Genomic DNA, 23,401 nt, shown 5'->3' on the forward strand with positions numbered 1-23,401 from the left:
TTTGGTACTGAAATTTAGTTTGGAGTTAGGTGATACTTGAAGGCTTCCCACACTTCAGCGTAATCTCCGTTATTTCAATATATGGTGGTAAAAAATACAGTTTTTTCGTCTGCTTGAAAAAGTGACTGAAAGTTGATTTTTTCAAATGGAACACCCTGTGTATTATTACAAACTCAGAAAGCTGCTGAAATTTGCTTTCTTTCTATTTATATCATGTGTATACTTGACTAGTAAAGTTTTGGACTTATGAGCATTTATTTGTGAAAATGTCCCTTCAGAAAGCTATTCCCATTCGGTATTTTGTAAGCAGGCCATGATTACTATTTGACAGTAACGTTGTGACATTCTCCTAATAATATTGACATTTTCGTCACTTCAAAGTTTCAAATACCTTCAAAACGATGCAACAAAACTATTCAAACGAAGTACTTATGAATTTGCTTATTATTATTTGGACAGTGTGAAAGTTCAAGGAAAGGTATCCGAATCTACCGCTAATGAACCTCAAGAAATTTATGCGAGTTTAGAACAATTTCACTATGTTTGGGTGAATTTAAAAAAAAACGAAAAAACTTGAGAGTGGAAATATTGATATGAATAGTTATGAAAAAGGTAAACAATTACGTGGAATATATGAAAATATATTCGAATCGCTGGCTGTTCACTTCCAAGCGCTTGAAAATGCAGGTGTTGACTGCTTTTGTGGTGGTAGATCTGATTTCATTGGGATTCAAATCTTCAAATAATAAGTTAATCCTTTCTAACAATTCATCTCTAGAATGCACGGGTGTTTCGTAAACTTTTTCTTTAAACATTCCCCACAGATAAAAATCTAATGGATTAAGATCGGGTGACCTCGCTGGCGAATTCCATTGTCCCAAGCGCCTTATCCACCGCTCGTCAAAGTCTGTCCAGTTCTGCGCTCACTTCTCTTGTACAATGTGCAGAAGCTCCGTCTAGTTGGTACCAACATTTTCGATATTCTTCGAATGGCAGATTATCGACGAAGCTCTTTACAATATTCTCCAAAATATTCAGGTAGCTTGTGGATGTTAATGATTCCTAGCATATAGCGTACCTCAATTTGTTGTACATATTAACATGCAAATTATAGTTTCGGGCCACGGGAACCACTTTTTAAAAAGACTTTATTTAGATTTACAGACTTTATTGTACAGAAGTTACTCTGACAATCGTACTAACAGAACTGACTCCTCCTTCAAGATGGCTAGCTTTTATAAGTTTATTATAACTTAGTCAGCATTTGATGAATAAGCATAAAGGAGGGTTTTATATACATAACTCCTCCATCCCTAAGATGAAAATAATACATTAACATTATTTTCATCAACATTTTCTAAATGAATATTTTCTTGTTTATTTTTCCTTTTAAAACATTTAAATTTGTTCTTATATTTGGAATATAAAATAAAATATGTAAGAAGTATTATAAATATGAATATACAAATATACATTAAAGTATAAGAAGTGCTGTCTTCTTCTAAGGCTTCTAGTCGATGTAATTGGGTTTTTTCAGCAAGGTCCTGAAGTCGGGTTAGTTCGTCGAGGTTTACTCTTTCAGGAACTTTCATAGGGTTATTCTCAGGATGTAGCTGGATAGTATCTATTTCGGGTAACTGTAGAGGGTTTCCTTGAACGGAAGTGGCGTCGTTGGAATAAACTTCGCCTCTAACAGTGAGGTTACATTTATGTGGGATATGGATCAACTGTGGTTGTCTGATATTTTCGTATCCATGCTCCTTACAATTTTTCTCAATCATGATCTTATCAATGGGAATAATAATCATGTAGGCATCGTTGACAGGTTCTATTATGTCCTGGTCTAATTGAATTTGAATCGTCTGGCATTGATGATCGGTTTTACCAATTAGTAATTTCGGTAAACAATCTTCTTTTGAAATTTGGTTGTCAACATGGTATATGCAGGTATTTTCAATTCTCGTACAGGGTTCATCTTCATAATGATGGTAAGTCGAGTTAAGAATTATATAGGGTTTTAAAGGAACGATAGCTTGGTTGAGTATTGGAATTGGGAACAAATGGAAGTAATCATAAACATTTTCAAGAAGTATCGGAAAATGAATTGCAAATATAATAATTCCATTTTTATAATTAATTTCAATTTTTAGTAATTTATTATACGACTGAATGTTTTTAAAGTTTGGTAAACTGCCTTTGTAAAGGTTTGACATTATTTTTAATAATTCTTCGATATCAGATAATGGTAATATCGTGCTATGAATAATGTTTAATTCTGCAAATAAAATTGAATCTTCAATGTTATTAAGTATTGATAATATAATTTGACAATCTATTATCATTGTATCAAGAGAATTTTGAAGTCTTAAGAATAGCGTGAACTTATTCAGATTTAAGACAATACTTTTTATTTGTTCGTCAATTAATTGTTGGTTTTTAACAATCTGCTGTAAGCTATTCGTAGTTTCATTCATAAATTTTCTTGTGATAGTTAGGTAATTTTCTAAATCATGGTGAAGCATGTTCTGATTCTTTTCCAAAGTGAAAATTGCTTTATTATATTTTTCTGCATCTTCATCATCTAAAGTACCAAAGAGCCATTTACTTGTTCTGCCTACTATATTAATAAGTGCCCTTTTCGATCGATTATTTTCTTGAGGTTTAATATTGATTAATTTCACTTTGATTGTGTCTAGCAAATAATTCAGATGATTATACATGTGGTGTAGTTGTGGGTATAATGGGTCTTTGATCAAGATAAATTCTGCGATTGTTTTTGTATTATTATTTAAGATGTTTAGGGGAGAATCAAATTGTTTTAAGTCAATGTATTTTATAAACGTATGTTTTTGTGTAGTGGATCTTGCTTTTCCAAGGGAAAAGGGAAGGATAGGGTTATTTATCCTCGTCATTATTATGTCTTGTCCTGTCGTCGCAAGGATTCCGAGAAGTAGAAGGTATAACGTTGTCATCTGAAACAATTTGTTTCTTAATGATTTTTCTTTGTGGCTTTAACTTACTTTTATGGTATTTTGATTTAGAAGTTTCAATTTTGAAGTTACTATCTTTTTTTGGTTGAATTTCCTTATATAAGGGCGATAATTTATTTCGAGGAGTTTCTTTAAGAAAAGTATTTTTATCAATTTCAATTTCTGGGGGATCATTTCTGTTGGAATTTACTTTAGATAGGTTCTTGGCTTTTTCATTGTTTTGTTCTACTATTTCTTTTAATATTTTCATATTTCTTGAATGTTTTTCTATATAGTTTGAGGTTATCTTTTCTAACGTTACATCATAAGGGCTCTGGTGTTCTACATTACCTTTAATAATTTGGAAGGGTGTGAATTTAGTTGCGGAATGGACAGTATTATTATATCCTAGAATCGCATACAACATTTGTTTTGTTATTGGTCGATTAGGAAATTCTAATTTTAAGGTTCGTATTTCCTCAATTAGAGTAGAATGAAAACGTTCTACCGGACTATTACTGTTCGGGTTTTTTTGGGGTGATGTAATGTAACATAATTTTATGGAGTTTGCAAAAATCTTCAATCAAGTTATTTTTAAATTCTGTGCCAGAATCGCAAGTTATTTTATTTGGAATACCGTAATGGGATATAAATTTTAATAAACCATCTAAGATGTCTGTCGCATTTAGTTGTATGGGGTATGCTTGTGCAAAGCGCGAAAAGCTGTCAATAATTGTTAGGAATTTTAGTCTATCAAGTGATAGAACATCAACATAAATATGTTCGAACGGGTATTCTCCAATTGGTGTTGGGTTAAATTTTATGACATTAGGGTGCCTTTCGTATTTTGATTTTTGACATGTTACGCATGTATTTACGTAGTTTGTTATGTCTTGAATCATATTAGGCCAATAGTATACTTTTGATAGAGACAATTTTGTTTCATTTATGCCTCTATGTGTAGTTTTTGTTTCATGATGGTATTTAATTTTTTCTCGTTGTTCATTTTTCTTCAAAATGTCTTTCAATAGTATATTACTTTGAACAAGTTTAAAGGCTGAGTTTCTAAAATGTTTTTGGATTATCGGAATTATTACATTCTTTAATTCCTCTTGAAATATTATACCATAAACAGTATTAGGTTTCAAATATTCTAAAAAGATTTTTACTATATCGTTTTCAATGTTTCTAGTAGATATTACGATTTTTAAACGTGTCTTATCAAAGGGTTTAGTTATACTTACTTTTGGTGAAATTATGTCGTTACTTTGAACTAAGAATATTTGATTTTTAAATTTATTTAATGGTTGCTCTGATATTGGGATTTCTAAAATTGGGTCTTCTTGCGAAGAATGTTGTGTTTCATTTGAGTGTTTTATTTTCGGTTCTTCTTGTTGGGCTGGTACGACTATTATGTCTGAAAGTATTTTAATCTTCTTTTCCTCTGGGAGTTTTTGTTTTTCTTTAGCTGGTTGAAAATGTCCTGTGTGGTAATTTTCGGGTTGGGGTTCTTCTCTTGATTGATGTTTTTCGACTTCTTCATTGGCGAGTTCATCTATTTCTTGCACTATTTTGGCAATTTCATCAATCTCAGGGTTATCGTTTTCATCTACGCAATATTCTGCGAAATCTTCTAAACGGTCTTCTTCCGTATCGAAATTTCCTAGTAAAGAATAATTTTCTAATGGATGTAGTTCAATTCTGGATAGGGCATCAGCAACAGAATTCTTTTTTCCTTTTCTATGTATGATGTTATATTCATACTCTTCTAATCTTAGGCGCCATCTTACTAATTTTGAAGAGGGGTCTTTTAAATTGAATAACCATTGGAGTGGTTTATGATCGGTAACAATCGTAAATTTTCTACCAAAAAGGTAAGGTCTAAAGTATTTGGTAAAATTGACAATTGCCAATAATTCCTTTTCTATAGTTGAATAATTTTGTTCTGCGGGATTTAAAGTTCTTGAGGCATACGCGATGGGTTTATCTTTACCTAGAGGGCCTTGTGATAACACAGCTCCAATTGCTACGTTAGAAGCATCGGTTGTCAAGATAAAAGGTTTACTAAAATCGGGATGTTGAAGAAGAGGTTCATTAGTTAAAACTTGTTTACATTTTTCGAAGGTTTCTAGGAATTCGGCAGAATGAAGGATTTTCTCTCCTTTTTTTAGACATTGAGTTAGCGGTTTTGTTAATTGCGCGAAATCTTTAATAAATTTTCTATAATATCCTAGCAAACCAAGGAATGATTTAATATCTCTAGCAGTAGTTGGTATGGGAAAATTTTGGATTGCTTTTATTTTATTCGGATTGGGTTTTATACCGTGGGGTGTTACAATATGTCCTAAAAATTCTACATTTTGTTTTAAGAATTCCGATTTGTCTAATTGTACTTTCAATTTAGCTTCTCTTAATACTTTAAAGACTTGTTTTAGATTAGAGATGTGTTCCTGAAGGGAGGTCGAAAAAATTATTATATCGTCCATATAGACGAGACATATTTTGTTTCTTAGGTCTTTCAAAACGTAATCCATAACGCGTTGAAACGTCGCTGGAGCGTTCTTTAATCCAAACGGCATTCTGACATATTCGTAATGGCCGTGTTCTACGTTGAAGGCTGTTTTGTCAATAGAATTTTCTTCCATCTCTATTTGGTGAAATCCTGAAGTTAAATCTAGAGTAGTGAAGTAGTTACATTTCCCTAGTTTATCCAGTATGTCCTCGATATTAGGAATGGGGTATCGGTCATCAATCGTTTTTTCGTTCAATTTCCTATAATCAACGACAATTCTCCATTTTTTCTTTCCTGAGGCGTCCGCTTTCTTCGGTACAATCCAAATAGGGCTACTCCAAGATGATGATGATGGTCGTATTATTCCGTCATTCAACATTTTTTCTATTTGTTTATTTACTTCTTCTTTATGGCAATGAGGAAACCGATAGGATTTAGTGTGTACTGGTATTTCGTCTGTCGTTTTAATTTCATGTTTTATTTTGTTTGTGAAAGAAAGTTTAGTATTCTCATCATGAAATATGTCTAAAAATTCTTTGCAAACTGTTAAAATTGCGTTTTTTTCTTCCGTGTTCATATGGTCGGTCCTAATTTTACTTGTTATATCAGTTATGGAATTATTATTATAATTTTCAGGTAAGGCTTGTTCAATATTATAAAATTCAAATTGTTCTTTATTTATTTGGTTGGATGGGAATGGTTCATTCATTGTTATAGAGATAGTTTTATTAGTTTTATTAAAAATTTCGAAAGTTGCGCGATAATTTTTGGCATAAGTTATTGTTTCAGGTACGTATAGTTTATCAATAAATCCTTCTGGAATTATTATTTCTCCTTCACTGATATCGACAGGGTATTTCTTTATTAAAGTTTCATATGGTGGTATTTCGATAGTAAAAGAAGTTTCGTGAGGCTGTCTATAGTAGAAAGGGATTTGTACATTTTCATTTCTTAAGATTTGATTGCTAAAATCGATATTTAAGTCAAGATTTTTAAGTTCTTTTAAACCTAAAATTCCATCAAAAAATTCATGAAATTGGAATAAAATATATTCCGTTTCATAGTTGCTTTGAAATTCTTCAAAAGCTGGGATAATAGCTTTATATTGAATTTCTTTTTCACCTAATGAAGTTTTTAACTGAGAGGGTTCTCTAAATATTCTGTCTGGATAATATTTTTCTACAATAGATGGTCTTAACATGGAAGTATGACATCCGGTATCAATTAGTAGTTTAATAGGGGGATTTTGGATTTGTATATAAGGTAATCCATTTATAGAGCCTGAATAAAGTTCTATTATACCGTCTTGTTTATCGGAGGCGGTTTGTAAAAATTTTCGTCTTCGTATTCAGTGTTTGAGTCAGTTATTTCAGTCGTTTCTTGGGGAGTAAAGTAATATTCATTTAATTCATCAGTTAATTGATATTGATCTGGAGGGTGTTGGTCTTCAATTGGGTATTGGTCTTCGACAGGGTATTGGTTAATGGGGTAACCTAGTGTCATGTCGTATTCATTGTCATCATTATGGTTGTAAAGTTCTTCACTTATAAAGGTTTGTCTTGGGGGTTGCCTAAAAGATCGGTTATTTGCTGGGTGGTAAGGCATATTTGATCTACTAACCGTAGGATTTCTAGAAGTAGTCGACATTGGTTGAATGATTCTAGTATCAGGTTTATTTGTTGGTTTAAACACATTTTGGGGTGGTCCAAACACTTGTTTATTCGTTAAAAATTTATGTTGAACTTGTTTAGGTTGGATATTTATGGGTTGGCTTGGAAATTGTGGTTTTTGGTTAAATTGTTGATAATTATTAAAAGGTCTATTTGGCATTTGACTAGTAGAAGGTGTAGGATTTCTAAAGTTAGTTTGTTGAAAATTTTGTAAGTGTGAATAATTCTGTACAGGGAAATTACTATAATTTGGTTTTATTTGTTTTGGTGGGTATTGTTTTTGAACGTTAGTGCTTGAGCGGTTCTGAAAAACCATATTTTGTGTTTGTCTAAAATTTTCATCTTCCAAAACTAAATTCATTGCTTCTTCAAGGCTATCTGGTTTTTGAACAATTACTTTATCTTGTAATCTAATAGTTAAATTTCTCATAAATACTTTCAAAGACTGTGATTGATATTGACGAATATATATCGCTTTAGTCTGTGGGTCTACAGCGGCAATAGAATTAATTTTAAAGATTAATTTACTTCTCAGTACTTGTATTCTTTTCGCAAAATCGAGGGGGTGTTCGTTTCTATTAGGGACAAGTGTAAAAAGTTGTTGTTCAAGGTTATCTAAATTTTGTCTATCACCAAATGTATTTCTTAATTCATTTCTTATTAAAATCCATGTGTTTAATTCCGTTCTTGCACCAATCAATAATTGTGCTCTATCTCTGAGTTTACCAATAATAATACTCAAGATACACTGATTTAGTGTATCGTCAGCGCTATAATATTTATTATGAAATTTGTCAATTGCATTTATAAAAATTTCGAGGGTGTCTGGAGATCCATCATACAAAGGTATGGTGTCAGAATAAATTTTAAATAAAGTATAATTAATTTCGGTGGACATATTTGAAACGGATAGAGAGACAAGCGACTGTACTAAATCTTCAATTTCAGGTTCGGTCATGTATTATTGTCGCGATCTTATCGGAAAAGATTACTCAGCGAATCTATTCAAGATAAGAGTTTGCTTTCTTCATTTATTCAGAAAAGAATCACGGTAATAATATTGCGAAGTTTATCACAAGAATATTTCTGAAGCGTCGTTGTGTGTGTGTGAAATGAATACTCTCTTTATATCAGCGTGTGATATAAATAGATTATTTTCTGTCTATTAAGCATATGATATAAGTAGCAGCAAGTTATTCTTTAGCTTCTTTGTTTTACTATTTAGTGAACACTATGCATTTATTGTTTGCTGTGAGTGAGGAAATAGAAAAATGATTTGAATGTATGAAATTTTGATTCGGCGTTTTTCACTTAATTGCTTCAATTTAAATCGGTATTTAAATTGTCTTTCTTAATCTACGTGACTTCTATAGTCCTGTCACCAATTTCAATTGCTATAAGAGAAAATGATGTCTGTTTTCGTTTTTTGATTATAATAATCACTTTTCCGAAACTTCCACAAATATTTACGATAAAGATTTAAGGAAATTTTGGAATCAGGTAGGAAAACTCGACTTACCTCGATGGTGTGTCAGTATTCTTTCCTGGAGGACTGTAGTAGCTGAGTCTGACGATCCGGTCCTTTTTGTGGGTGGTTGGTGGACGAAGCTGGTTTTTTGTAGTGGACAAACAGTTGGTACTGAAGAAAATTCAGGATCGATTTTCTTCCACTATCCTACAATCGACTGCGCCAATTATAGTTTCGGGCCACGGGAACCACTTTTTAAAAAGACTTTATTTAGATTTACAGACTTTATTGTACAGAAGTTACTCTGACAATCGTACTAACAGAACTGACTCCTCCTTCAAGATGGCTAGCTTTTATAAGTTTATTATAACTTAGTCAGCATTTGATGAATAAGCATAAAGGAGGGTTTTATATACATAACTTGCAGAAGACATTAAAACTGAATATTTCTTAAAATCCGGCTTTTTTGTGACGTGAGGATTTTCACTGGACCAATAATGACAATTTCTTCTATTGAGAATTCCTTCTCTCAAAAATTTCAATTCATCAGTCCAAATACTTTTATTTTAAAAAAATTGATTTTCTTGAATGTGTCAACATTTCACAAAATTCAGTCTCTGTTGAGGGTCTTGAGGCTTTATCGCTTGAATTTTGGTGAATTTATAATCATGCATTTTATGTCTTCACAAGATTCTTTGAACCAATGAATATTTTATACCCAAATCACATATTATTTAATCTGTGCCCAAATCTTCTTCAGCACTTCTTATCGATAACTCAGGAAATACGTGAAAATATGCTGAGATATTAATTTGGTTGTCTTCAGAAGTTATGGGTTGAGGCAAGTTTCTTGATCCTTTTAAAGTTGATCCAAATGCATTGAAATTGTTCTACATGTCCTGCTGATAATTTCATCATACTGTCCAAAAATAATAAACAAATTCATAAGAACTTCGTTTGAATAGTTTTGTTCCATAGTTTTGAAGGTATTTGGAACTACTGAAGTGACGAAAATATCCATATTATTAGGAGAATGTCACAACATTACAGTCAATAAATAGTAATCACGGCCTGCTTACAAAATACCGAATACTAGTTAAGTAGGCTGGTATCTCAATCGCCACAAAAGAAATAACCAAGAAAGGAATTTCTGGCAAAAACATAACAATCTGCACTGATAGCAGACAAGCACTATTAGCCTTGAACATGCAGCGTGTTACCTCAGGTAACACGCTGAGGTGGGTTAAAGCGCACGACAAGAGTAAAGGCAATCGCATTGTCGACTCTTTAGCCAAGGAAGCGGCTGGACTAAGAATTTTAGGACCCAGTGGCACCCACGGCCTGATGACTTCGACAATTGCGGAACTAATCAAATGTTACACCCATGCTCAATTCTTGAAGAGATGGGATGAAATCAAAGGATGTAATCTTGCCAGGATCACCTTGGGCAACCCTGGGAACCTGGTGCCGAAGTCATCTGGCGATGACCAGGAAAAATCTACGCCTTACAGTAGGATTTCTGACTGGCCACTGTCAACTGAGAAAACACCTCCATAATATGGGGCTAGTAGACACACCTCTATGCACAATGGGTCACATGTGGCCTAAGTGCGTGGGCTTACACTCACCCTCCCTACTCTACAGATACTAGTTAAGTATATGCATGACATGCATAGAAATAAAGCAAATTTCAACAGCTTTCTGAATTTGTAATAATACATAGGGTGTTCCATTTGAAATAGTCAACTTTCAGTCACTTTTTAAAGCAAACGAAAAAAACTGTATTTTTTTTATCACCCTGTATTGACGTAACGGAGATTACGCTGAAGTGTGGGAAGCCTCTAAGTATAACCTAACTCCAAACCAAATTTCGGTACCATAGTATTCCTTAACTCAAAGATATCAGCATTTTTTTGAGATCATGGCCACAGATAGGTATAGGGAAATATCAAGAAAAGTTGTCGGGTAATTGTGGATTCCAAAAATAGTATTATATAAAGGTTGTTCCATTTGAAAAATCAAAGTTGCTACTACTTTCTAATGGCAGCGGTAACACCGCATTGTCGAAAATATTTTAGTTGAGTAGAGAATGTCCGAATATGTTGTCCATTAAATTTAAAAAGTGATCCGTTGTCTGGTTCACCAGAAACGTCTAATGTGTCATCCACCGTGAATCAGCCTATTACTCTTTCTTCTACAAATGAAAAATTGAGATAAAATAGTTGACGTTTGTGTTTAATCAACTAGACCTTTCGTTTGGATGATAGCTTGCACTCACTATATTAAGAGCAATGGATAACATATTGTTTATTGATAAGTTTCTACAGTTTCAAATCTCTTATACTACAAAATTGATTACTGTTGGGTATTTCATATTTCACAGTTGTTAATGTCTATGTCTAATGTTCCGCATACTGAAATATTCAAACTGACCTATATTGGACTTGAAAAATGGAATATAAAATAAGTTTGTAAAGAATAATAATTAAAGAGCTTAGTAATTTTGTGAAGCACTCCAACTCATAAATATTAGTGAATTTCAAAAATAAGGGTAATTCTTGATTAGGTTAAGATAGGTTGTTCGGAGCATCATTTTGTTTTCATTAGTTTGTCAACTTACACCAGATGCACAAATTGACGACACATGTGTACTCTTTATTTGTCCCAACTGTATCTCAAAGAAACTCTGCATACCAACAAGTGCAGAGTTAATACTATCCAAGATCATTGAAATAATTTCAAATCAAATTCATCTTCTAGTTCAATAAGATGAACTCACATTCTTTATTTCTCAACACCAATCAGCAATTCATTTCATCTTTTTCAAGTATTTGTTAGAATATTACTTGTTCTTTTTTATTATTGGATTCAAACCCAGATCATTCTTTGATTTTCAAATCAATTGATTTTTGAAGAAAGGATTGTGTAGTATCATCATCTGCGACGTTTCTAGACTGAAGTTATTGTCTTTGAGAATGAAACACTAGATTCAGAATAAGTATTTATCGAATAATCACATACTTCAACAAGAAAAAAGGGTATACAAAACTACAAAATTACTTGAATACTGTATAACTTCTTTATCTCTGAAAGCAAAAATAAATCTTAGCAGTGATTTTAAAGGGATTCAAATATTCAAGAAAGGATAATTTTTCAACATAAGTACACAATAGATATGCACTACTAGAGTATTTCACTGAATTTCTTAGTTCCTTCATGATTAAAGCGATGATAATTGTTTTTAATCATGTTACAGTAGCTAAATGAAGAAATTATACAGTAGTATTGAGTATATAACATATGTGCTATCCAGCTTCAGTACTTTACACAAAGGGAATGATATATAAAAATAAAGGTACATTATAAATCACAAAATACCATTCCTGTCAAAAATTATAAAACTACTAAATAGTCAACGGATGTTTATTATTTTACTGCCAGCAGCAAAAAAAATTGGTAGGCTTCTTGATTGGGAACGTCTGTCTTCAAAGTCATCACGTCGAACTGCTTCATATAATGGTAATAGAAATATTCTACCCATACACTTTACTTAAGGTAAGCAAATATTTGAGAAATTGACAGAAATGCTAAATAATCTACAATATCACTGATACATCATACTTTCATGTCATACTACCATATTTTTGACCAGGAGGCCATACTGGAACTTCAGAAGAACCATGGTTAGGTCCTCGAGAGAAAGCATATGCAAAAGAATCTCGAAGTCTTTCTCGAAAAGTCTTATACTCCATGTCACTATATTGTTGCCCAAAATTGAAATCTGCAACTTCTATAATGAACCTGAAAAATTATATTGATTGGAAATGTTACTTCAGCCTATGGAAAAAAAATTGAGCATACAGGGCATCTAGCTTCATAATCAGATAAGTCACAACAATTTTCTCAGGAGATACAAAAACAAAGAAAACAGCAACAAAAAATGATAATTTTGAAGACCATATGCTGGACTTATTCAAATATATCACCTGCAGACCGCGGTTTCGAGGTATTACCTCTTGTCGTCATGTATCACAATTCAATTTTTTTGAAGAATTTCTATGCGTATTTTTTTTAATCACTCATTATATGTGTTTCGCAATGACTCTTATGGCAAACACTTTAAATTTACAAAAAGTTATATCTCCAACATAAAGTGGTTGAATATGTTGAAACTCCTAGTGATTATTATTCAGTTTGAAATAAAATTATTTCCAAAGTTTCACAGAAGGGAAGTTGTGCGTAGGAACTGTGATGAAAATAAACATAGAACTTAATTAGTGAGTAGAATGAACTCAAAATGTCACAATAAAATATATAAACAATCAGGTTCAATATTTTGGATATATGGCACAATGGGTTAACTACTTCATATGCTTGAAAAATAAAATATAAAACTGTAGTAAAGGAGTTAATGGCACAGATTGTTTATTGTTATTCTATAAGTAGTCTGTATCTAATTGTCACTCTAAATTTGAATATTTCACAATTATTTTCCTTCTCCATGTTTTTAAATCAACGTGGGTACAGTTATGGTCCTAACTAACTACTATATTGTTGTCCAACACTTTTCTAAACATACTATATCAATTTCGTTTTCTTTGTTCTTAATATTATTTAAAAATTATAATAAGGATAATAGACTTTATTGTATCATACTACATCATGCTAGACAAATGAAAAACGAGTACAAAAGCTGTAAAGTCAAACAGCAAAAAAAGCCAGAGTACGGTCTTGAACATTAGATGAATTACCGAGTAGACGCACTCTTCCTATCTAAAATTTCTTATGGAATGCAGTATATTTAGCTGCCTAAAGCTTCATTTTTACTTCGACCTCGACTAATACATTAAAAAGTTCACTTACCGAGACCTATTTTGGATGTAGTAAGCAACTCCAAACACAATTAATACAACTGCAACTAAAGTAAACACTACTGGAACAACAATAACGGATAACTGGGGTTGTTTATTAACTGGAAAAAAACATATTCAATACTTTGAAACCAAAACCAATAACTCAAACCTTTATAAATGTTGACTGTAACTGGCGTCACTATTTTACTAACTTCATTTTTGATAATTATAAGAATGGTAGTTTTGGGATGCCACAAATAACGTTTTATTCGAAAACTGCAAGTATCCAGGCGTTCGTAAATCCCACAAGTTTCATTTCCAGTTACATTATATTCTCCTCTGAGATAGTTCACGCAATAGTCAATATTTTTTGAGCCAGTGCAACTAACTTTTAATGATAAAAGATCTCCAGGTTGTATCCAATTATTTCCATTTACATTAACATTAGATAAAGGTGCTAAAATTGAAAACACTCATTAATTATTTTGTCAAATATACTATCAAACTAAGAATCAGGCAACCAAACCACTCAGAACTACGAGTTTTCTATACAGCGCAGTTGTAAATAGTCCTTCTCTCTCTCAACATTTATATACTTGAATACTAAACCATACTTATATTTATATTTTCACTAGCTTCTACCAGCGGCTTCGCTCGCGGGTGACAGAAGAAAATAACAATAAATATAGAAAAATTCCAAACAGCTGAAACTATAGTCAATTGGATTAGATTGGCTTGGATGTTGTCGTGACTGTGAATAATACAGTGCGACGGTATTACGGTACAAAGGGTTGGAACTTCATCACTGGAATGCTAGATGACGTTAAAATAGCTAGATTTTGAGATTTGTTTGACAAACAATTTTTTTATCTTACATAAAAAATAATTGTTTTTTTAATAAAAAGTTACTTCTAATACCTCCAAGAACATGTGTACAAAATTTCATGATGATCAGTTGACTAGTTTTCGCGTGAAACCGTAACAAACAAACTTACAATGGGTCGGAACTTCAGTACTGGAATGCTAGACGACGTTAAAGTAGCTAGATTTAGAGATTTTTTGACAAACAATTTTTTTATCTTACATAAAAAATATTTTTTTAATAAAAAGTATCCTATATTACTTCTAATACCTCCAAGAACATGTGTACAAAATTTCATGATGATCGGTTAAGTAGTTTTCGCGTTAAACCGTAACAAACAAACTTACATTTGCATTTATAATATTAGTAGGGAAGTCGTGACTGAGAATAATACAGTGCGACGGTATTACAGTACAAAGGGTTGGAACTTCATTACTGGAATGCTAGATGACGTTAAAGTAGTTAGATTTCGAGATTTTTTTTGACAAACAGTTTTTTCATCTTACATAATAAAAAATAATAAAAAGTATCCTATGTTACTTCTAATACCTACAAAAACGTGTACAAAATTTCATGATGATCAGTTGAGTAGTTTTCGCGTGAAACTATAACAAACAAACTTACATTCACATTTATAATATTAGTAGGGATTGTTTAACTTGCTATAAATATGCTTCTGTGTATAATGTAATCAAATAAACTGTCCTATTCTTTCTGAAATGTAACATCAGTTTTGAAAACTCAGAGCCCACTAGATCACCTGTTATGATGCCTCTAGATGGTTATAAGATGTGACATTTGAAGTATAACATGAACAACCGTAGTTCATTTCAGAACTCGTAGATAGGAAAAGAGGTGCTTGCAACAAAATTACCCCAGAAACATTTCATAATGAAGAGAATAAATTTGTGTTGACTCCATTATTATCAGGAAGTATAGTTTCAACATTTATTGGAATCACCTGTTGTGAGTTTAGAATCATTTTTTCGTGAAACTAAGATATTTATCATTTGTTTGCAGGTCATTAACATGAATATAAAATAAGTAATGGTTATTCATTGATGAATTATTGTCCAACATAAATCCTAAATATTTGAATTCAGTAATAAGTAACAAGTTCAATTTTGTCATTTTCTTTTTTTATATCAATTTGATTTAAATCTAATTCTCTGTACTTAACAGAGTACTAATTATCATAGACTTTGTTTTGTTGACATTTGGCTTTAATTTATTAGTTTTTAAATATGTAACAATATTATTTGGACACATGTCCAATTACTACAAAGCTACTCTTTATAATTTTGCTTAATGCTGCATTTACTTGTGACGCTAAATTGGATACAATTGGATCTAAAACCAGATTGGTTTGAGATATTTCAATAGTAATTGATATACTACTGATAACAATTTTTCAGTACAGGATAAAATGTTAATTGGTCGGTATTCATCAGATTTTTTTTGTGTTAGGAACTTTTTCGATTGGCATAACTGTACTGGTTTTTGATTCATCTGAAAAACTACCATTTTGTAACGAGCTGTTCACATAATGACATCACACATGTCCAATTACTTCAAAGCTACTCTTTATAATTTTGCTTGATGCTGCATTTACTTGTGACGCTTTGTTTGCTGAATTGGATACAAGTGGATCTAAAACCAGATTGGTTTGAAATATTTCAATAGTTATTGATATGCTACTGATAACAATTTTTCAGTACAGGATAAAACGTTAATTGGTCGGTATTCATCAGATTTTTTTTGTGTTAGGAACTTTTTCGATTGGCGTAACTGTACTGGTTTTTAAATCATCTGAAAAACTACCGTTTTGTAACGAGCTGTTCACATAATGACACCACACATGTCCAATTATTTCAAATCTACTCTTTATAATTTTGCTTGATGCTGCATTCACTTGTGATGCTTTGTTTGCTAAATTGTATACAATTCCTTTTAATTCTTGGAGAGTTAGTATTTTAAAATCAGTGAAACCCTCTTCATCAAAGTAGTTAATGTGACAGGTAAATCCAAAATCTTCAATATCAGAAATAATATCCATAATATTCTTTACATAAAATAAATTAAAACAATTAGCCAATTTTTGTTTTTCTCTATTGATAACTTTTTGATTATTTTGTTTTCTGATCGAATTTCTATAAACAAAGGTTGGAAAGAGAATTGAAATAATCATCAAAACTCTCCCTTCTAATATTAAAAAAAAAGTTGATAGTGCCATCTCGGCGACAAGTGATGTCACACTATTGGAGTTCAATAAAAATTATTGAAAATGATTCCTTCCTACAAAAAAAAATTGCCTGACTCTGATATCTTGCTCCGTTCGAAAGTTGAGAGTTGGTGAGGAACTATTTACATTCACACTGTGTATAAAATAATCTGTCAACAAACCTTTTACTTCAATTTTTTTGAAAAAGTGTCCAAAAGTCTTCATTGAACTGGAAGTCAACTGTGATCCATTACAAACAAAGGGAAATGAACCATTATAGGCAACCAACTTGCCATCGACTAATGTGGAAATTTTGGAAGTTACGTTATTATTCTTGGCCGAATTGTCAATACTTCTTCTAGCTACAGATTTTGAGGTAGATGTCGTGGTGACATTTGGGCTAATTGTTGTGGGTATAGATGTAGTGATAGGTTTTATAGTTGTGCTATTTGGTTGGATTGTTGTAGTAGCAGGTGTCACAGTGGTACTATTAGGTTTCACAGTAGTAGTACTAGGCGCTACTGTGGTTGTTGGAGGAATAGGAGTGAAATCTGCCATTACAAGAGCTTCAACAAAGTGAATTTCATCTGCCACAGTATAATTGTAAGCAAATTTAAAATCAGTTGTAATTCCGTAGTACGTGCAGTCAACAAACCAATAAGTCAGAACGGTAGGAGCTGTTTTGACGTAATCTAGGTCTGATTTTTTCAGATCTACTTCATGAATAACTGTTTCTGCATTTGACACAAAGTCATTAGATCTTGTTTTGTTATTCTGATTCAACTTCAGAGCTCCATTGAGTGTTTCTGGAAGGAAAGTAGATAAAAAAAGTAGAAATGTTTTTCGTCATTATAGGTACAAAAATACAGGAAATAAAAGCATTATTCCCGTTTTGAAATTTGATGAATGACGAATTTTGAAAACAGATACACTGTAAAAAAACACTGTTTGAAACATCATTTAGTAAGCCAGAACACGTTTTTTTCAAAGTATGCACAATGAAGAAGTTTACGATTTTGATGAGTCGAAATGAAAATTTGAGAAAATTGAAACAAAATTGTAAAAAATAACATATTAATTGAAATTAATGAATACAGAATTTTAAAAACGTGTTTCACATTAATACTGTTGCTGCAAAGAAATGTTGGGGAAGAAATAAGTAGAATGAAGTTTACCCATTATGAAAAATCACCTCACCTATAATAAAATAAATCTGTTTAGCTATATTTACCATTCTCATTGTGAGTACACCTTCAGTGTGATGAGTTAGTAACAACTACTGATATCAATGTATTTTTTGTAAACGTAAGTATTTGTAACAATATATAATCAGTGATACTTCTTGTCTCCTGATTTATTCAAAAATTGCTTACTGTATTATAGTTATATAGTTTTGAAAAGTGACCTCAAGAAGTGAACAAGACGTAACATAAAAAAGTCAGACAGCAAATAAATAAATATATATAAATATATATATATATATATTCATTATGAAATATTTGGGTTTGTTACCTGTGATTTCGAATTCCGTTCTAGCAGAGCCGATTTCAAAACAAAATGCATCCCACATGACACATTTCTCAATAACCACTTGCACGACATAATGTCCAAATGGGTAGACACTGGCGTTATAGGTAATCACCCAAGAATCTGTTGCATTCTGATTTTCAGCCTAAAAAATAACAAGTCTTGATAATGAAATCATACTGCAACTTATGTTTGAATGTGCTGATATATTTTTTTTCATGAATGAAACAATTTTGGACTATCATTGTCTAAAAGGGTGTTAATTTATGAAAAAAACATAGGACCAAAGTGAGTGGACTGGACTGAAATATTCCGTTGAGTTAGTTGAAACGAAAATAATTTCAAAATATGAATATGAAATTCATAAATTTGAAAACAAAACAAATTAATGATAGTTTCAAAAGAAAATATATTAATAAATGAGCTGAACAATGGTAAAATGTTGATTATATTAACAATAGAAATAAAATAAAAAAATGGAAAAGATAATATGCATAAAAATGTATATTAATTTATTTTCATTTCAGCTCTTCCGAAATTATAAATTATACTTTTGAATTTCATACTCATTGTTCATTTGTTTTATTTGTTTTCATCATAAGAACTCATCCAAATACATAGGAACTGTTATTCCTAGTATTATTAATATTTTCAAAATTTCAATTCATTTTTATTTAATATTTCCTCTCGGTGATTTCAAACTTGTTAAATGCCTTTTTAATAGTGGAAATCTGAGTCTGTATCATTCACTATACTGCAAACCAAATCCACTGATGATAATAATACAATAATCTTCCTGTTAAACACTTGACTGAGTCTACCCAAACAAAAAGCGGATTAGAGATGGCCATTATTTATAATTAATAGATTTAAAATATATACTAATACCAATATAAATGTGAAAGTTTGTGAGGATGGATGTATGTATGTTTGTGGCTTTTTCACGCTTAAAGGACTGAACGGATTTTGATGAAACTTCACATAAATACGGCTTATACATCAGAATAACATATAGGGTACAATTTACACAGGTTTTGTGCAATTTTGGTCATAATATATTGATAAGTATTAGGTGAGTCGGAAAAATTCTTGTTCCCTCAGAGCTATCTTGGCATGCGCTGCCTATACCGTTGCAGTTACATGCAGATAATGTACTGTAAGATTGTTTATCTTAAATAGTTCTAAATAAATGTCCGTGATAGCATATATCTACCTCTTATATGGTAGCCACCATATGAAAAATACTGAGCCATAAATACAATTGAATTGGATACTTTTTTTACAATGAACATTTTAGAATATTTGTCAAATTCATATAAAAATTGATACAATTGTCGTTTTGAATATTTAATATAGATAAATTTTGTATTTCACACTAAATAATTTGGACGAATCGGTCAAAAGTTATCAAGATTAATTTGACACAACACAGTAAGCCATTATGTATTGCGTCTACTGTAAGATGACGGGGGACGATGCGCAGGGGTAGAGGGGCGGTTTAAGCAATGAAGCAACATCGCCGAGAACGCGACTCAACCGCGGTCCGACGTCGTTGACGGTTTTGTTAGTTTTGCGAATTTGTTTATAGGTAACATAATTCGATTGTCGAAGATAATTATTACTGAGTGCAATTGGCATATTTTTTGAGTTCCTGTATTTTTAAAGTAAAAAATGTAAATCACTAGCTGTTGCCTGCTCTTATATTAAGGTACAGCCGAAGCTATTGAAACTAGAATCTTGAAATATGTAGGTAGGTTCTTTGTGTAGTGTAAATAAGTATCAAGAAAGGGAATCAGGAATTTCCACCCCCAAGGGGGAAAATAGGGGTTCAAATATTGTATTAAATTTCGTCAGTTTTGAAGTTGGAAACTTGAAATTTTGGGTAAATATTGTAACTATGTATACAATTGTGACTGTGCCTAATTTCAATATTTCTCAGGTCACACTTGATATTGAATTTGTACTAGAAACAATTGACTAGAGTCAATTGTCATACCATTTAAACTCGTGGGTTGATGGGACAGTAATTGTAAGACAAACCTGCTATCATAGATTTAGGGTTCAAGGTCATTTATTATACCATTGATCTTTGGCTTACCACCCCGTAAACAACTATTTTGTACAGCATACGGATTTTGATAAAAAAAAACATTTGTTTTTTACTAGCCGTCAGAAAAGCAGATTGACAATAATTATAACTAAATAATAAATATACTTCATTGTCTTAAGAAATAACCTGATTGAAAAGGTTGTCATAAAGAAGTTATTTGACACATGAATAAAAACATAATGAATGATTAATTGATAAAAAACGCAAAATTCAGGACTAATAATTCAGAAATTTAAAATGAGTAATTATAAAATTCTTTCAAACTATAATAGGGTCAATTACTTGATATATCCTTTGTGATTTTTTGAAATATTTTATAGTTACATTAGGTTTCTTGACATGACCTGGTAGTTGATTATACATTATATGTCATTATAACAAATAATCTTTCTTTAACATGACTTATGTTTTCCAGAAACCGAAGTCTTTTAAAAAAAATATTTTGTATTCAATACATGAAAATTATAGAAATGTGTTTAAAATCAGATTAACTACATAAAGTCGTCCCTGAGGCGATGGTCTATGGCCGGCTATGCTGATAAGAGGCTTTCCCAGGAATTGTCGCTGAGCGTCAGCAGAATCCAGGGTCAGTGACAACATAATTCGTAGGAAGATGTCTGTACTGGTAAGTACACATGACTTCTTGTACTCTGATGAGTGACACAATGAGAAGAGGAAGACTCAAATTTCAATATATGTTTCTTTAGCTGTTTTGTTGCTGATTCCAATTCCGGAAATATCTTCTTTACTATGCTATTTTATTCTTATCCAGCTTTTTATTCCAACTTGATGGGCAGAATCTTTGGAATGGATACAGTCAATATTATTCTAGCTAGACAACCCTGTGGTACAAGGTAATCTGATTCTTCTACTGATATTATTATGAAATGGGAGAATTTCGAAACAAAGATCATTTGCCTTAACACTTCTCACAATTTTTTTTACAGTCAAAATTATTCTGATTGTTTCTTTGGTATAAGAAATTCTGATTATTCAACTGATGCCATTGGGACACCAAACAAACAACTTTCATTAGACACCCAGTATCTAAAATTAACAAAGCCACTACATTACTGTTTTCGGACTTTTGAAAAATTGCCGGCGTCAAATGATGCAATACCGATTGTAATCCATTATGAAACACTAAGTACTTCTTGAACCTTCAAACACTAAAATGTTACCAAACCATGATTATGTAACTCATTCATGAAAACAATGGAATTAATGTGGAATCATAATAACTTGTAGAAAATACACCTAAATTCAATAAGTAGAATTTGCAACCTCTGGCGTAAAATGAGTAACCATCATCAGGAGTCCTGATTATGCTAATTTGGCTAGTGAAACATACATCGAGAGACAGCGTTCTTGTTCTTCTAAGGGTACAGTGTTTTTAATACACATGACACTTCACATTGAAAATGACAAAACAAAAAACAAATTGCTGCAGATTTTCATTCTTGTACTATCTATCATAACCTGTATAGAGTTGGGTCAATCTCTTAAATCACGCTCATGACTTTTGACAAAACAAAAGCATTTTGAGTATTTTTTTTATACTTACACCACCCAGTACAAATAGAGACAACAAAATATTCATTTTAGAAGAAAATATAATTTGGGAAATATCAGGGTAAACAGGAGTTCAGTAGAATACTATGAAATAATGTCAACTTCAATAATTCTGTTAATCATTATTTTACTAACCAGTCTGGTATGATGATGTATTGATTCATCTTCCCAGGCATATTTGAGATTTATGCCAGTTGCTAAGGCATCTTCATCGAAAACACTGACAGTGAAGTTAATAGTAGCTCCCGCTACAATGGGACCATCATTCACAAGACTTATTTTATACCCATTAGCTGAAAATTTCAAAAATGTAATAAATCAATATAAACACTGGTCTACCAGTGTTAAACAATCAACCTAGGGTGAATTTACTACTTCTTTGAGAATATGAGACAGTGTACAGAGAAGTATATTTTCATTTACAATATAATATTTGTTACTTGGAGTATTTAGGCATAATTCATAATAAGTATTTAGTACAAGTAGGTACTAAAAAATCCCTATCTGAATTTTATTCAGGCTTATATTTCTGGAATAATTTAGTAGTGATTTGTCCTCCGTATTTGATTTACTTCAAAAGATTTTTTTACCACATTGGAAATTTCGGTCAGGATTTACGGTTTCTGGTTGTGTGGAAATGTTCAACAAAGTTCAATTCAACTTTAATATATGAAAAATACAAGAATAGAATATAATATTTGACATTTGTGTTTGACAATTACAAGAACAATATCATGACATTTCTCTCAAAGTTTCAAAACTGACATTACTCATTCTAACATCTATATGTTGAGCTGAAATAAATGAATTACATCAGGAGAAGGAAAACCCATTAGCGAAACTGAAAATTGCATTTTTAATGTATAACTAAGCAATAGTGGAAAAAGGTTATCCCATAGTAAAAAAGCATGGTAATAGCATTTTCAAATTAATAATAAACGTTCCTGTATTTTCATTATCAATTTGATTATCTTTTTGGGAATCACATAAAACATATACAGATTAATCAATTATTGATATGATTATGGTCAGTGCTGACTTATTTTCAGCAAAATACTGACTATCTAGGAACCGAATAGATGTCTTTGAAGAGACAAGAACCTCAGTATAATATACAAAAATGGAAATTATTGTTTTGAAATTAAAAATCGCTTTTGCCTACCTAAAGTGCCCAAGGCGAGAATGTAATAAAATATCGAAACTATTTGCTTCATTCCACCCTTCACATTATTTTCGTTTTTGATTGCCATCGATGAAAAAACACTTCATGACAAACTGAAAAAAGAAAAAATTAAACAATACTTTCTGACTATCGCAAAAATAAATAATGATTTGACAAATGGTAACAATGTTGCCAATACTGATTTAGTAAATTACCTACATACCTTCTTCTTCTTCTTTTTTTTTATGATCTTTGCTTCCCTTCGGCGCCTTTATGATGTTGATAGACACTAAGTCCACGTGAATTCAACCTTTGCCGTGTAATTGGAACTTTTGGCTCGAGTATCTGCGTTCTATCTTCACTTGCTGGTAGTACCTAAACCGAACAAAGAATACATACAAAGGTTATATGATACTAGGATTGAAAATATTGAATTTGGGATCAAGAGTAGGTGTGGATGTACCCCCCTGACGCT

At 31.7% G+C, this 23,401-nt stretch overlaps 1 protein-coding gene across 1 annotated transcript; it reads right to left on the minus strand.

The window, feature by feature from the left end:
* Positions 1-11,607: 11,607 nt before the first annotated feature.
* LOC111502544 (uncharacterized) lies at positions 11,608-23,110 on the minus strand. The gene is made up of 7 exons (XM_023156645.2): positions 22,927-23,110; positions 21,900-22,057; positions 18,068-18,227; positions 16,738-17,361; positions 13,642-13,929; positions 13,483-13,591; positions 11,608-12,420 (listed from the first exon to the last, which is right to left on the minus strand). The coding sequence occupies exons 1-7, from the start codon at positions 23,012-23,014 to the stop codon at positions 12,243-12,245; spliced, it is 1,605 nt and encodes a 534-aa protein (XP_023012413.2). The 5' UTR covers positions 23,015-23,110; the 3' UTR covers positions 11,608-12,242.
* Between the last annotated feature and the right edge of the window lie 291 nt (positions 23,111-23,401).

The sequence above is a fragment of the Leptinotarsa decemlineata genome, unplaced genomic scaffold (genome assembly GCF_025532065.1).
Source record: "Leptinotarsa decemlineata unplaced genomic scaffold, Ldec_3_MD MMD2_tig00026317_RagTag_RagTag, whole genome shotgun sequence".
Classification (NCBI taxonomy): domain Eukaryota; kingdom Metazoa; phylum Arthropoda; class Insecta; order Coleoptera; family Chrysomelidae; genus Leptinotarsa; species Leptinotarsa decemlineata.